The following is a 17,409-nucleotide window of genomic DNA, read 5'->3' as shown; positions in this document are numbered from 1 at the left end:
TTTAATAAAAAAATAAAAAAATATAATATGTTCAAAATCAACTAATGTCACATTATTATGTGATTTATCATAATTTTAAATATATTATCATATTTTATTGTAAGTTCACTGGGTGAATTCTCAATTTGAGCCCAACAATCTAATTTGAGTTGGGCCCAACCCATTGATCTAATTTGAGTTGGGCCAACCCATTAATCCTTGTTATTTTATTTTATTTGTAAAATAAAATTGAAGTGATTAACAATATGATTCTCTTATTATAAATAAATTTTAGGTTATTCGAGTAAAAGGGTAGTTGGAAACCTAATTTTGGAATTCTATCATTTTTTGATCACATTTTGACAAAAATACCCTTATTTTTTTCTTGTAAAAACAACAATTTTCTTTAAAATCTACAAATAAATATTTGAAATAGTCAAGAATATTTATACTTAAAAAAAACATAAAAAAGTTAAATTCATGAATATAAGAATTATTTAATCTATTAATTCTAATTTTTATTATATTAAAGTAAAAATATATTTGACAATATTTTTATTAGAAATATTTTCTTTGAAAGTGTTTCTACAAAAAAAACACTATAAGTGATTTTTTTTTTTACTTTATAAATGACTTTTTTTTTTAAAGTATTTTTAAAAAATTTTCAAACATCTAATTTTTTTAAAAAACATTTTTTAGATTAAAAATGTTTTCTAAAATCAAGAAGTGTTAAAAATGATAGAATTCACATTTAATACCATAGTTCTTTAGCTTTGATTTATTATTTGAAAATATTTGATTAACAATTTTATTTTTGATTTTTTTTTTAAATTTTTTATCAAAAAGTGTCTGATAGAAAATACAAATTGAAAATTTATTGAAGGGCATTTTTATACAAAAGAAATGAGGTCTCAGTATTTTCGTAAATTTAGATACAAAGAAGGGCATATAAGGCATTCCCAATCCCTTTATAAGCAAACCCTAAACTCCCGAGGGCTAGGCCATACAAATTAGGGTTTTCATCTCCTCTCTCACTCTCTGCCTCCCTGCTCCCAAACCCTAACCTTAGACCTAGCTAGCTCACAATGGCCGTCGGGTCCGTTCCTCTCTCTTGCCTTCTCCCTCCAAGCTTCCTCTCTTTACCCACGTTTTCTGATCTCACGTTTGTTTGTTTATGACTTTTCAGGAAAAACAAGAGGATTTCCAAGGGGAAAAAGGGAGGAAAGAAGAAGGCGTGAGTTCCACAAACCTAAAAACAACGAGTTCTGATTTTCATTGTCTTGAATTGACGTTTCAAATCTGTTATCGTGTTTTGTTTTGTTTGTTTTTTTTTTTTGGTGGTTATTTGGATTTCATCGGATTTGATATTTTTGCTGCAGAGCCGACCCTTTTGCTAAGAAGGACTGGTATGACATTAAGGCGCCTTCGATCTTCAGCGTCAGAAATGTTGGCAAAACCCTTGTTAGCAGAACTCAGGGAACCAAGGTCTCTCTCGATTTATTTATTATTTTTCTGTTTGATATTTGTTCCTTGAATATGAGTATATTTGTAGCCAGTCTGGGTTTTTTAAATTATTTGTGGGATTTTATTGGGTGCCTGTTTGATTGCCTAGAAGTTATGGGAAGCAAAAATAAAAGAACAATACCTTTTTAAGAGTCCTATTTGGCTGATTGACCTGCTATGGAATCAGTTTTGGCTGATTTGATTACTACAGGATAGGTGAACTTTGGTGGGTAAAGCTTGAGGTGATAAAACAAGAGTTTTAATTGAGTGAAAATAATTCAGTTTGGGTTTGAACTGGGAGAGCTATAGATTTTTAAATTGTCACGGTGGATGCTATTGTGTGCCTAATGTGTAATAATTCCGCATGGGTTCTTGTTAAGCCATTATTCCTTTACACCATCAGATCCAGTCAAACATTTGTGCAAAGTTTATTCAAACCTGAGTCTAACGCGAGTGGAATAATGTTGCTACTAGCTTACTCAGTTTCATTTTGTTTCTTATATAAATCTGAGTAGAATAGGGGATGCTCGGTACTTCTGGGATTCTGATATAAAAAAAATTTCTAGCAATCTGTACAATGTGTTCCACCATTATGCTCTGTTTGGAACTGCTCAAGTCTCATTCGATAGCAACTACCATGTTCAGGGCATTTATTTTATGTTTGGTTATATTGGAATAAAGAATAAAAGAGAAATAAATTGGGAATATATACAAGGAAAGTTGTTTTGACCTGTACCTCTTTTATTGTTTGAACTCAAGATCTATAGATCAGTTATCGGTTTATTTGGGTGTCAAAGTAGATCAGTGAGTGATGATGCCCTAATAAAAGAGCTTGAAGTTTTTCTTTTTCTTTGGATTTGCCTTTCACTTAATCAATCAATTAATTAAGTAGATGTGGATAGCGTAATGTTTGTTTGTAAAGTATTTTTAATTTAAGGAAATATTTGTTCTTATTCTAAAAGAAAAACGTTTACATGCCTTTTATTACATATGTTTACTGAATATGTTATGTGAATTATGTGACAGATTGCCTCTGAAGGGCTCAAGCACAGAGTGTTTGAGATTTCCCTGGCTGATCTTCAGAACGATGAGGATCATGCCTACAGGAAGATCCGACTGAGAGCTGAGGATGTGCAAGGAAAGAATGTCCTCACAAACTTCTGGGTGGGCATAGCATGACAGTTAGCCTTTTTTTTTTTAATTACATGCAAAAGAGGAAAATTGGGGTTTCTCATTTTTTTTAATAATTTCAGGGAATGGACTTTACAACAGACAAGCTGAGGTCTTTGGTGCGCAAGTGGCAGACATTGATTGAGGCTCATGTGGATGTTAAGACAACAGATAACTACACCCTGAGGATGTTCTGCATTGCATTCACAAAGAAGCGTCAAAACCAGAACAAGAAAACTTCATATGCCCAATCCAGTCAGATCCGTCAGGTTTAGTTGGAATTCCATTCAACTTCTATCTTTTCCTTGTGGTTTGACTTTGCAATGGTACTGATAAAGAATGCTGGTACTTCTTTTAATGGCAGATCCGCCGCAAGATGAGGGAGATTATGACAACCCAAGCCGCATCCTGTGATCTGAAAGAGTTGGTGAGAAAGTTCATCCCTGAGATGATTGGCAGAGAGATTGAGAAGGCAACTTCAAGCATCTATCCTCTACAGAATGTCTTCATTCGAAAAGTCAAGATCTTGAAAGCTCCCAAATTTGATCTTGGAAAGTTGATGGAGGCATGTATCACACACCCTTCCTTGAGTTCCATTTTGCCCCCTATTTTGATAGAAAAACTTAGTTTGTTGCATCATGAGGATGTATAGCACCTGATGGCCCCATGTCCCAGCAAAGGCACACACTGAATATGTTTAAATTGATTTGTTCTAATTTTGGGTGGATTTTTGAACTTGTTTGTTGGATTGCATTTGTGTAGGTTCATGGTGACTACTCTGAAGATGTTGGTGTGAAGATGGAGAGGCCAGCTGAGGAAACAGTAGCAGAAGTTGAGACTGAGGTTGTTGGAGCCTAATTAAATTTTCGGACTGGATTGGCATTTTCAGTTAGAAGTTCAACTAGATGAAGTTTTGCCCTTTTCTTTGTTGAGATTGAGATGCAGACTAGCATGACTTGAAAGAAATTATGGAACATGGTTTTTGCTTTCATGGTTACATGTGCTTTTTTCATAAATTACATTTATATAACTCTATTTTCTGCCAATTGCATGATGTTCTTTTACTATGATGCTGTCACTTTTTATGCAATTTCATGCTTGAGACTGAAAGAATTATTCTAGTGCCTGTGATAGTGTTAGCAGCTGAATGACTCGTGTCCCAGTAACCTTCTAGTTGTTATTGGGATCTTTGTTATTCTGGTGCTGGAGCTTCTTTACCGTTAAAGCAAGCCATGCCTTGATTTTAGTGGTCAGTACTTGTTAAAATATATGAAGATTATCATCATGCTGCATTGTGTCTGGTATGTTAAGTTTGTGGTCATTAGAAAATTGCCCTATTCAGGGGCTCAGTGAAAGCACTCTCCTAACCAGTGGTGGATTTTGAATTTTGATGAGGTCAAGCATGACCTCTGTTATATATAGCTGGAAAAATCGGGGAAGCTATGGTTAAGGGATATGAGTGAATCCAAAGGATGGGAGAGTGGTAGCTACTACAATTGTACAATAGCAATGGCAATGGCTGCCGCCTGCTTGGTTCCAAACCTGAGTGGTATACCACAAGACTGATATTGCCCTTTTTTCCCCTTCCCACACTGAGTTTAACCCTTAACTCCCATTTTTCTTCGGCTTTCCCTTCCCTTGCTTCTGTTTCTTTCGTTCTTTATCCTCTCTTTTTACAATTATACTTTATTTGAAAAAAATGAAAAAATGGTGGATATAGAAAGAGATTTGGTGGTTGTGATTAATAATCTTCTGTTTCAAACCCTTTTCATGAGCTATTAAAAAAGTATCATTTGTAACAAAAAGGAAATTATAAATCGAGAATAAATGGTATCAGAAATGTATAAAAGAGGGGAGAAAATAAGATAAATGCTTATTTGGGATGTCATTCGTACAAAGGATGGAAAGTGTTTTGTAGGCTTTATAAATGAGCTTGAGTGGTGGTTGTTAGTGAAGGAAAAATAGTATGATATTCTTGTAATTCTTTAGGTTGGTCTTGGTATGGTAGAGTTGTTTTAAAAACTTTGTTAGTAAAACCTAATTGGACAGATCTGTTATATTATCATTTAAATGTATTTGTTAAACATTATTTTTATAACTCTTTTAGAGTTTGTGTATAAAAGAATTTAGGTAAAATGTGTTTGCTTATACATGCTTTAATATAACCCTATTTCCTTTGTGTAATACATGCAACATTATTTTCCTATGATATTATCAAGTTGTCTTTGATAAAGGATAGTACAATGTTTTTTGAATATGTTGGATCATAAATTTTAGTTATATACATTTACAATTTGCTTCATAAATTGCAAGTGTTTTTGAATGATTTAAAGACGTCATCACAATTGAACATATATCATGTTTGTGACCTAGCTTTATGTGGGTTTAAAAGGTATTTTGCATTTACATGTTTAAGTAATTGTAATATTTTTTTTTTTTTTAATAAAATAAACCCATATCAATAATTTTTCGAAGATGGTGCATTGGATGTTTGATAATATTTCAATATTTTCGAGTTAGAGTGGAGCTGTATCTTACTAATACATGACAAAAAAACAATGTTTGGATGTATACAATTGGCAAGATACATAAGTGCACCAACAATTTGAAGATATGATACTTCAAAATCAAGTGATTCTTAATCACCTCTGAGGGCAAAACAATTCTTTTTTTTTTTTTTTCACTTTAAGTGATGGAACAACCATCAAAGAATTTTAAGGTTATTTTTTTATCCATATGAGAATGTTTCAAGATTTTCTTTATGTATGTCTGAAAGTGATAAGATTTTTTTTTTGTTTTTTCATGATTTTTCATTTTTCAAATAATTTGATGTTCTTGTAAGCTCTTCAAGAGTTTCAACAAGATTAAGTCATCGACATACACTATAATAATTGTAAATTTGATTTTTGTTTTTTTAGTGAAATTGCATAGAGTTATGAAGTTATTCACACATCCTTCTTCTAATAGTTATTTTTTAAGGTGATTATTTGCTTGATGTATTTTAAATCCTACAGGCGATTATCTACTAAAAATGTTTTTTCAATTGTCTAAGGATTTGATTGCTTCATGCATTTTGAATCCTTCAAGGATTTTAACTTGTTTATGGATACATAGAAATATAGAGTAACTACATCATAAACCATAAATCAAATCATTCAGAGACTATTGATCATATAATTAAATCATTATGGAAGTTGATAGAAGATCTTTGTAGGAAACCTTATACTATTAATCATGCTTGATATCTTATAATATCATTTTTCTTATTGCACATTCGTACAAATACCCATTTATACCTAATAGACTTTACTTTTCAAGTGTTTGGATTATAGGTTCAAACAATTCTAATTTTATGAACGAGTTTAATTTTGCATGCATGACTTCTTTCCATTTTTGGTTAATCATTTCAATGTTGACATTCTTCCATATTTTGTAGTTCAAGGTCTTTATTATTTCTTATGATGTCAAAGGTTACTTGAAAAGTGAAATTGTTATTAATAACAATATTATTTTTATCTCATTTTTGTCCCCTATATACTTAACTTATTGAGATTTCATTATTTTTAGGTACATGTGCCTATTCCAAGGTTACTTGTTCAATTTGTATCTTTGAGTTATTTTTCAATATATGCATTTTAAGGAGTTATTTGTTCTATTATGCCTCTTTAAGGGCTATGAGTTCATTAATTTTAGAGCAATTTGTTATTTTCATCGTCTCTTCGAGAGTGTCAAGTTTTCCTTATGTTCTATTTTTCTAAGGCATTATGTCCTTTGAGTTGATAGGTTTACTATACTTAGGCGTATCTAAATTCATTTGTTAACTGACCTACATGGACATTAACCTGTATTAGAGTATTTGCAACTAAGATATGTGACTTTATCACTTTCATTGTATCAATGAATGCATCTCGTAATTAATTTGCAAGATTTTTCAAATGAATGATCTTATAAACTTTTAATTCACATTGATTTATATGAGGACTAAAATAAGACAAAGTGGATGCATTCAAAGTAATTTATTATCTTTCTTTTGGAATCAACTTCTCTCTTCTTAATGGCGAGAAAATACTTTCATCAAAATAACAATTCACAAAGAGACTTGTAAAAACATCACTTGTTAAGGGTTTAAAATACCTTATAATAGATCAAGAATCAAAACCTACATAAATTTCAAGTCTTTGTTAGGAACCCATTTTAGTACGTTGTGTAGGTGCAATTGGTATATCTATGACATAATAAAAAATTTGTAAGTGAGAGATTTTATTATTTTCCAAGTACAAGTTGTGAAGGAAATATTTATGCTAAGTTGTAGGCCGAATATGGATTAAAGTTGTAGCATGCATGATAACATGTTTCCAGACATAAGTAGGTAATTTGGTTTTTATTGGTTATAGTCGAACGATTAATTTGAGGTGTTTAATGACAAATTCTTCCAAACCATTTTGGGTATAACTATGAACAACAAAATGCTCAATATCATTCTCAATGGACATGTAATAGTCAATGAATGTTTTAGAATTAAATTTGTCAACATTCTTAGGACATCTTGTCTTGATGAGATAATTTAGAAATCATACTCATGATCTTATTATCTGTGCAAGGAGTCTAGTAAAAGCAATATTGTGTGTCGAACGGATATAGAAGTGTAACCACCTAGTAAAGGTATTTATTAAGACCATAAAATAATGAAATGGTCCATATGGTGGGTAGACAAATTAACAAATGTTTCCATGTATTTTTTCTAAAAAAGATTGTTAACTTGGATATGACTTTAGTAAAAGATAGTTTAACTATCAATTTGTTTTGTGAGCAAGTAACACATGAATATTCATTGGGCAAAAGAATCTTCTGGTTCTTTAATGAATATTCATGCGATTATTCTATTATTTGACACATCATTGAAGACATCAAATGACCTAACTTATTATGCCAAAGGATAAAATTTTTTGGGTTGTTGAACTTCTAATTCACAACAACATATGACTTAATAGGTTTTATGGTTATATGATATAACCTAGAGGAGAAAGCTGAGAGCTTTATAGAAGTAATATAAAGCTATTTTACATTGTCCCCTTCCATAATTTTCGAAGGATGTCCATTTCTACTAATATCTTTAAAGCTAAGCAATTTTTTTCTAAATTTGCTAGAATATAAAGTATCATATATATGAAATCTAGTTTTATTTGGTAACATAACATTTGCTGCTCTTTCAGAGCCTTTAATCAAGTTTGTAATACTTAATATGGTTCTAACATTAACATTTGCTAATGTCAAATTGAAAAAACATCTTTTATCTCAAAGAATTATGTGAGTGGTTGCACAATTTGCGAAATGTACATATTTCTCATTCATCTTGAAATAGCATATGCAATTTCATATATAAATAATATTTGGGAAAAACACATGGTAAATGAAAATAATAAAAATAATGACAATATACAATGTATTATGAATCAATAAAAATATTTACGTTCTTCACTTGAAGATCAATCCACTAGGACATTTAAAAAAATCAATATATATTAAAGTAAGTTAGATCCAATCCATCATTACTAGTGTATTTCATTTTCATCCCTTCCTTTTTACTTCATTTGATACTTAGTAAAGTTGACTAAATATTTGTGTGTACAACACAAATGTGACCAATACTCTTTGTTACCACACTCTTAATAATTCTCAATATTGTTTCACTTGCGATGATATAATGACTTGTTTTCTTAATCAACTTTCACTTTAGTATTAATAATCAAGAGAGATTTGTATTTTCTTTTAAAATTAACACTATATTATGTGAGATTAAAGTTTGATTAATTTCGATTTTGATGATAACAAAATAAGATTTTGAACCAATAGTTTATTTTAAATGTGTTTAGGCAAGATGACTTCCAAAATGTCAATATAAAGTCAAATCAAGTCAAAGGAAAATCAAGAAGAAGAAGAGGACTTTAAAGAGAAGATCAATCAAGACTTTTCTATAAGATCTCTTTGTCATGTTGTTGGTGCACTAGGATCATGTGTTATTTTTTAATGATTTTATAAAAAGAATGAGATTGATTGTTTCAAGGATAAAAACCTATTTTCCAAGATGCATTTCATAATTAAAAATGATTTTTCAATCTTAAGTTTTTATATTGAAATAATTTGAGTCATTAAAGGTCATTTATACATCATTTCCTCCCTTTCTCCTTTGATTTTTTTTTTTTACAAGTCGTTGACCACTAGGTTAACCAATTGAACCAATAAGTTGATAAGTTGAACTAATAGGTCGATTGGTTCAATAAAATTTTCAATTGGCAAAAGCTTGTCTCAATTGATTGAGGTATAATCTTGACCAGTCGAGGTTTAGTTGAATAAGTTGTTAGACCGATCGAGCTCTTATGACTTAATAGTCACTATTTACACATTATGCCACCCAACAACTAGTAGCAGTTTTGATTAGTTGGTCGACCATAGAATCCCAAATTGTGCTTGACAACTAATTTGGGTTCCAAACTTCTATATATATATATAAAAAAAAAGTCCCAAACTTCATTATTTTGTAAGGTTAACATCCCAAAATCATTTTGGAATATATTTGAGCTTTGAGAGTGTCTTTTATTGCACTTTACCTGTATATTCATTTTAGTGCACCTCAATTCTAGTTTATCATATATCATTTGAGTCTAAGTTTTGTATTAGGATTTCATAAGTTTAATTCAATATATTTTTTGTAACCTTTGTGAGGTGAGCTCAAGTATGGGGTATCACTTGAGGGAAAAATCTAAGTGGGATGTATTAGTTAATGTTTGTCAAGTGTGAGGTATCACTTGGGAAGTTAAAAAATGAGGCTTTTCTTGAGGAATTTTGTAGTACCCATTGAAGCCAATGAATCTAATTGTAAAGCTTGAAGGTTTGTGTTAGAAGCCTTGATATAGTAAAACATCAAGCTTAAAATTGAAGCTAAAAGAGAGTTGATGTAGGTTATATAGTGCTAACCACTATAAAATCTTGTGTTTGCATTCTCTTCCCTATTTTATTTTATATGTAATTGTTTTTCTATTATATTTATTATATATTTACATATAAAAATATTTTGCATTCATATAGTTTGAATTTGCAAAAAGAAACCATTTGTATTACCTTAGGTTGGTATAGCTAGAATCCTTACACATTAGTTTAAAAAATGAAATTGCTTTCTTGTGTGGTTTCGGGTTATATCAATATATGAAACTTCTTTTCTTTGCATAGCTTTAGGCTATGAGAAAAATATAAAATTATCTTTATATAGGTTTTGGCTATAAGTAAAATTTAAAATAATTTTCACATAATTTCTAGTTATAATTTACAAATAGCTTCTAATTATAACAATGATTTTTACATAGTTTCAGACTGTAAAAATAATTTTTGTATACATAATAATTTGTATATGACATGTGACAATGATGATATTAAATGAGATTTATACATAGCTTTTGGCTAGGACCAACAAAATAATTCATTATATTACTTCTTGTTATAATTTGAAAATAATTTCTCACTATTATAATGATTTTTACATTGTTTCTTACTATAAGAATGATTTTCATATAGCTTCTAACAACATAATATTTTGTACATGACATCTAGCAATGATGGTATTAAATGAGAATTGACCAAGTAAAAATAATTTACCTATAGCTTCTAACTATATATAACAAAATCAATATTAATAGAAATATGTAATATCTATTTTTTTTATTAATAATCCCGAATTAAAGATAAAAAATTTACCTTTAAAGCAATTTATGCTGATAATATATTATAAAATGAGAATAAGCAAAATGCAGATTATAAAGAAGAATAAAGAAAAATATATAAATACCTTAAAAAAAAAAATGTATAAAGGAGGAGGGAATAACAAAACGAAGCAGGAGAACTACTTACTCGAGTGGCACCTTTTATAGGCTTTACAAATGACTTCCATTACTCATCTTTAACATAGTAAATCAAAGTTTATGAAATGAACTTTAATAATGATTCTTCGCCTCATTTACAACAGTTCTTTAATTTTTAATTTGTTACTTTGCTTTTCATTGTTTGTGTAGGAAACTTAGTATAAAGTCAGAATGATCTTGTAGGCACCCTACAAGCGAGGCGGCCAAACAGGGAACATGCATTCAGTAGGATGAGTGTTTTTACCAAAACAGTAAACATCAATGGCAAAGCAACAATGTTTTGGGCCAGTGTTGGGACTTATTTCTCCTGGTTAGTCAAGGTTACTTGATCCTTGGGATTCCACAAGCACCGAAGCTCTATTAGGATGTACACAACAAAGGTGTCTAATAGCAAATTTCACAAATAACCAAAGATCAAAGAAAGGTTATAATAGAATAAGAACTTACTCAACTACAGTAGTGAACTAGAAAATACAGTATTATTACACCAAAGCCTTCAATTCAACCTACTGGTACAACATAACATATCTCTGCACAAACTAGATACTGAAGGGAAAATGCCTTTTATCAACTAGATTCACAAAACAACCAAGAAAACTAGAAGTGCTTCAGGAGTGATTTCTATTTTACATTGACAGTTGGATAATACCAGTGGGGGAGGTACTATCATATACATACTGGAAAACAAACCTCAGCCTCATGAGGAAAATTGAAAGCGCTTCACTGGGTCTTTCCTGGGGAACGGTCACTGCTCTCCTGGCAAGGATTGAGAGATGGGAATGATGGAATAGATCTTAGAATCAACTTCCTTCCACTCCTCCAAGCACGAGTTGACCCAATCTTGTGATGAGGAGGTGAAACCCTCTTGCTGTTTGGAGAGGTAGACTTCACACCACCAGCAAGAGTGCCTTGCAGGATCTCTGGAGTCTCATCTTCTGGTATCATCTCAAGATGCTTCTCAAACTTTGGCAGGCGGCAGATGAAACCCGATGGTCCAAATTTTTGACTGGTATACATTTGAGAAGATGATCCAACCGATAGTAGAGATGATTGTGGGGGCTTCCCACCACCAAGTGTAAATGGCAGTTGAACCAGAGGTCTGAAAAATGAAATAATCTTTTTAAGAACCAATTTAGAATGAAATTAGAACACAGAAACGAACAAATAACAAAACGAGAACCTGCTAATCTCAGAAGAAGGCGTTACTGGAGGAACAAGATCTGAATGCTCCTCTTCACCCCTCAGGACTACATCATACTGTGAACTTGTGTCCAATGAATTCTTGTCACAGGTCTCTTCTGTTTCTTCCTCATCTAGTTCAGCTTCTTCTGTTCCTGTTGAATCAGATGAAAAGCAAAACTAAAAGTCTAAAACAGAAACTGCATGTGCTGAATGAGATAAACAGAAAGAGAATTTAGATGCTTTACTAATAAAACATGGTAAAGTTTGAAACCAAATGAAAAGATGAATTAACCATGTAAGAGTCCATTTAGAGGGTAAGCAATATACATTTTTGGGCTATAGGAAATAGAACTCGGTAATGACAAAGGCCAAATAGAGACATAATACCAGACCATTTATAGGTAAAAAGGCAGGAACCATGTTGGAAACAGGTCCACGTTAATTGGAAGATAGCTTCATGGAACTAACTTCAGGAATTCCATGGGTCACAATATAAATGAAAGTAGTGCAATTGGTTAAGATCTCAATTGCATCTTTAAAGCAGCAGATAAACACTCACCATCCTTTCGCCCAAAAGTATTTTTACATCCTTCACACCTGCAGCTGATAGAGCATCCTACTCCACCCTTTAAACACAACCAATTAAGTCCATATCAGATGGTAAAAGAATGGAAAGCATAAAGAATGAGCTAGCGGATAAAACCTGAAAGCATTCACAGTATTTCTTTAAACAACTCGATTTTTTACAGTTGCATCCTCTCTTATGTCGGGCTGAAGCTGGAGTCTTGTTAGATTCGTCCTGCATGAGCAAAAAAACAGTGCACTCATGATCAAAGAGTGACAAATTACCAGATCACTAAAATTTTAGTTGGGGATAATTTCTTACCCCAAATTCTGGAACATAATCAGAGCTTCTAATCACTTTAGGAGCAAATGCAAGTGGGTTGCGAGATTCAATCTGTTTACGAGTTTGCAGGACAGTGTCTTCATGAACAGGCTTGTTAAAGCAATCTTGACATGAGCAAGGCTCAACACAGTAGAGACCAGCAGCAAAGCATTCACAATAACTGCATTAGAGAACATGAATGAAAAATTTGAGCATAATCCCAATAGGGAATGAAACCTACCATTCATGGTGTAAATTGATATGGCGACAACAAATAAATTGCAACATAAATCAGACAATGCAAGACAACTAGCAAACAGAATTGAAATAAATAAGATTCCATGATCATAATGCATAATTGAAAAGCAACTTTAGAATACCATTTTTGGAATGACTGAATAAGTAATACAAGAAATTTAAGAAGAATATTTATAAGTTCATATTGTTCCACTCATGGGTGAGAATAAGGTCAGTTCAGTCCTTTCTGAACCTGGTCCACAACATCAAAATGGAAGCATGAAGTTTCAATCCTGTCTTACTATCTGCTTGCTCTTTTTGAGCTATAGCTGCCTGTTTAGAGGCATAATAATTTTTTTTTACAAGATTATAAGCAATATAAATTCAAGACTTATATGCAGGCATCATACAAATATTTTGGAAAATTTCCTATACGCAAAGGGAAAATCAAGGCAGTCATCAATTTTGCATCCAGTAACTGAAAAATAAAATTGCATTGTCTGTATGGCATTTCTCATTTCTTCTGATTAAAGCATCAACCAACTTCAATTGCTTTGCCATAAACATATAATTGGCCTTAACAATAGTAATGGATTCTTCCCATTTTAGGGAAAGCTAAATAAATGTAGAAGCGAGGTCACTAGGGCCATAAGGTGTAGTCCACATACCACTGCAGCTTAAATTTTCAAAAGCATCATATTTGTCCACCTTTCAAGTAAATGAAAAATAACAGATGTATGTATGAAACATCAATTTAGAACACCAACTATATAACAACAAACCATGAGTTCTTAATCGCAAGGAGGGGAAGGCATACTGGTCAATTCAATGATTACCCCCCTATTGGAAGCTGCCAGCAGGGGAAAAGTTTCAGCTAAATCTGGTTCCAATTAGATTTGACTTTGAGCGTCAAAGGCTGAACCCTTGACCAGATTTGGAAACAAATTTTTTCCAAACGTTTAGATTACATGTTATGTCTAATTTGCATTTCCATTTTAAGATGAAGATTCAGAAAACCAAATATTATAAGGACTGTTAACTAGCAAAAGATGTGCCTGCAATCAATTGGTGAATAACTAGCAATGCTGGCCTTGGACATGAATGTGAATAGAGGTGATAAACTTACAGCTTCAAGCATTTTGACTTCTTACAGTTGCAGCGCTTACAGGCCTCATTTTCCGCAGCTTGTTCTGACCTGCGCCTGCAAAGCATGATACTCAAAAATGAATTCAGATGGATGAGAAATAGTAATTGCACCTATAGAAATAGGCAATATACCTCTTCCTTTTTGGACTACCATGGTTAAACTCTTCGCTAACTCCAAATTCTGATGTCTGAGAAGCATCTTCAGTGGCCTGAACTTCACTGTCAAATCGAACTAAATCCCTTTCCAAAAGGTCTGGAGTCAAGGATTTGTTTAGAGGTGTCTGACCTAATGACATAGAATTCAAAGAGGGGATGGATCTTGACATACTTATTGGTTTCCTTTCAGAAGCCAAAGGCTCATGCTTAACAACTTTATTACCATCCTCTGCAGTGGTTGCAAGAGCATTCAAGTGCAAACCAATTCCAGCTAACATGGATGATGGATGAATATTTCCAGGCTTAAATGGCATGAACTGCTTTTCATCAGAGGAAACTTTACCATCGGATTGTGATGAGGCTGAAGAACCACTATCAGAATTGTATATCAATTTCTTTTTATGAGCTCCTGTCATCTCATAAAGTAAACAGCGCCTTCGTATACTAAGCTGCTGCTGAGAACCAAGCTAAACAAAAATAAATAAATTGACTGATGAATGAATATGAGTTCAAAATATACAATATAGGCACTTTAAGTTGTATGAGAAGAAAGAATATAATAACCAGTGCGACAGTGAGTGGAAAAAAAAAAAAGCTATGAAAGAATACAACAACACACACAAACCCAAAAAATGAAGCAGGAGAGGGGTTGTACTCCTTATTACAATTACCGCATATATAATATACTAGGCCCCTAATTATAGAACAGAATAAGAAACTGCTTCTTTTGATTTGGCTATTAATGGAATCATAGACTGAAGAAAGAAGCTCCAACAAAAATCTTTTTGCCTGACTTTAAATGGAGTTTTCATTTTGCAATACACTTAAAGTACATGTACATGGTATGACAAACCAAGAAATTTCATCTGAAGCTTCACAATAAAAATAAGAACAAAAAAAAAAAAAAATCTATTTTGTTCATTACAACATCATTATTAATAGATGGCAGAACTTTCACTTGTCTCATTTGGAACCATGAAGTCATGAAAAAAGCTGACTAATGGCTTGATTCCCCAAGTTGACCTTCTATTTCAGTTCATTTTACTACAAGATTTAGGGAGAGCCTGTTCAAGATTTACCCCTATTTGTGATGTCAACAATTTGTTCTAGAACTAAACAAAGTCAAGTATTCATGATATTTCAACAGAAATACTCTTGAGCTTTTTTACCTTGCAGCTGGACTGCATGCACTTTTTGCCCTTCTTGTCATCCACTTCAGCCCTTGAATCACTAACAACTAGTTTGTCCAGTAGAGTGCTAGAAGGTACTGCTGGTGTTTGATCTGTTTCTTTTATCTCTCCAACATCTCTTGATTTAGTAACTGTTTCTTCAGTTTCACATTGTTCATAAGAATCAACAGAACCCATAGATTGTGATTTCTGTAAATCATCAATTTCATCATGAGGGAGTTGTAGCACAGTTGCAATAAAGGAGTATGTCCCAGGATCCACTGTTTTGTGATCCTGTACCTCAGAATGCTCTTTGCTGATGGAAGAATCAAATATCAACTGATCAGTATCATCAGAAATCAATTTCCCCCAATCACATCCTGCTGCTTCCTTACTTTCCCCAATTTGACAGATTCCACGTAATTCTGTTTCAATTTCAAATGACTGTCGTCTCTCTTTTGAGACACCTTGAACAAAATGAACATGTGAAGCAGGCCTGATTGCCACTTCTGGCATAGTTTCTGTCTCAATATCATTGTGGGGAATTCTGTTATCCTCCGGACTAGTGCAATCATATTTCAGGGATTGTGGCAAGCCAGCATCTGATTTTGGGTCTTTGTTGGATGGATCTATAGTAATCCCCGTATCTGAACTCCCTGGATCAAGATAATCCAATTGATGAACAGCATCCAAAACACCTTCACTTGTATTTTCATCATTATCACGGCGAGAGAACTCAGGTTTTGATGGGTCTGTAAATTGTTGCCTGAAACAAAAACAACAGACACTAATGAAGTCAATCCATGAACTACAGCTAATATGGATTTAATTTAATTCAGTGCAGAAAAATGGAGAAATTAAATTACCTTCTTAAGAACCTTGATTCTCTCTGGGGATTGATATGTGGTGAAGTAAACACAGATGATGGAGATGCAAAACTAAGTGAGCTGAATGTCTGATCAGTGGGTATGGACTTGACTGGCTTAATAGGTGAGAGACTGTTGATGTAATTAAAGACAGGAGAATCCTGCATATGGATAAGGATTGTTTTTTAGGGCATGACCTTATAAACCCACTAAGCAATGGGAAAAATAAAAAAAGAATCATCAGAAGAGAATAGATTTCAAAATCTAAGCAAAAGTCCACACATTTGCCTTCAACTAAAGAAAGAAAGACCATATTTACCATAACTGAGATCTGAAAAGGACGCAGAAGGCGTATTTTTGAAATTATTTGTATAATACCTCATTAAAGAAACTACCAAATATTCCAACCAGACCAAACATAGACAGAAAAGGTACAAATTTTGTTTGCAAGATAATCACCAAGCATGCATGAAGAAGTTTCTATGCATATAATTTTTTGACTCCCATACAAGGCTGTGGTTTTGAAAAGACCCAGTAACTTTATTAAGCATTTGAAGGAAATTTCCGATCAGAAGGACATGTACAGAAAACAAAAGATAAATTAATTCATAGAATCACATCAAATGTTCAAGCTAAATCACAGGGAAAAGAAGCTTGAAACTGAAACAAAACCCCAAGAAAACTGATATACACTATCAGGAGAAATTCCAAAATACCCCCGTTCTATCCCCCGAAAAACTATCGAAAAGAAAAAAATGTAGCTTAAAACCTTAAAACTTTCCTCCCACTCAATTGAGCCATAAAAATAGCTCATTTCGTTCAGTTTGCCAGATACTCCAGAAAAAAAAAAAAAATCAGTAATCAAAATTTTCTTTCCTTTCTCTTTTCCTCAATTTTCTTCGCGACCGGAAGGTAACATAAGAGAAGAGTGGGGAAAAAAAGGAAAAAAAAAAATGAAAAGTAGGGTTTAGAAATCACCTCATATTTGGAAATAGGAGTTGCGATCTGGTACTTCTCTGGTGTATCCATCTCCAGAGAAGCTCGTAGAGCACTTTCACATCCCTATGTTTCTCTCAATTTCCCTCTCTGCAACTTTCTCTTCCATTTTCTCGCAGTTTCTCTTAGTTTCTTTCAGTCAAGAATTCAACTAGGCGGGAAGGCGGGAACAGACAACATTTTTCTCGTGTCGATAACCCCACCCT

General features: G+C 32.7%; 2 protein-coding genes across 4 annotated transcripts; one reads left to right on the top strand and one right to left on the bottom strand.

The window, feature by feature from the left end:
- The first annotated feature begins 945 nt into the window (after nt 1-945).
- LOC100232969 (small ribosomal subunit protein eS1y-like) lies at nt 946-3,698 on the top strand. The gene is made up of 7 exons (XM_002277755.5): nt 946-1,075; nt 1,166-1,213; nt 1,359-1,464; nt 2,509-2,646; nt 2,736-2,921; nt 3,017-3,217; nt 3,415-3,698. The coding sequence occupies exons 1-7, from the start codon at nt 1,065-1,067 to the stop codon at nt 3,508-3,510; spliced, it is 786 nt and encodes a 261-aa protein (XP_002277791.1). The 5' UTR covers nt 946-1,064; the 3' UTR covers nt 3,511-3,698.
- Nucleotides 3,699-10,979: 7,281 nt separating this feature from the next.
- LOC100265943 (protein tesmin/TSO1-like CXC 2) lies at nt 10,980-17,385 on the bottom strand. Of its 3 annotated transcripts, none has more exons than XM_010661598.3 (10): nt 17,186-17,385; nt 16,208-16,368; nt 15,342-16,107; nt 14,149-14,627; nt 13,997-14,071; nt 12,634-12,814; nt 12,451-12,546; nt 12,307-12,373; nt 11,746-11,899; nt 10,980-11,664 (listed from the first exon to the last, which is right to left on the bottom strand). In XM_010661598.3, exons 1-10 carry the CDS (start codon nt 17,234-17,236, stop codon nt 11,286-11,288), a joined length of 2,409 nt encoding a protein of 802 aa, XP_010659900.1. In that variant the 5' UTR covers nt 17,237-17,385; the 3' UTR covers nt 10,980-11,285. The 3 variants fall into 3 exon arrangements, with proteins under 3 accessions (XP_010659900.1, XP_010659901.1, XP_010659899.1); XM_010661599.3 differs by having other exon boundaries at nt 14,149-14,624; XM_010661597.3 differs by having other exon boundaries at nt 14,149-14,639; nt 17,186-17,384.
- Nucleotides 17,386-17,409: the final 24 nt, after the last annotated feature.

Source organism: Vitis vinifera, chromosome 14, assembly GCF_030704535.1.
Source record: "Vitis vinifera cultivar Pinot Noir 40024 chromosome 14, ASM3070453v1".
Taxonomy (NCBI): domain Eukaryota; kingdom Viridiplantae; phylum Streptophyta; class Magnoliopsida; order Vitales; family Vitaceae; genus Vitis; species Vitis vinifera.
This window is presented reverse-complemented; position numbering and strand designations above follow the sequence as displayed.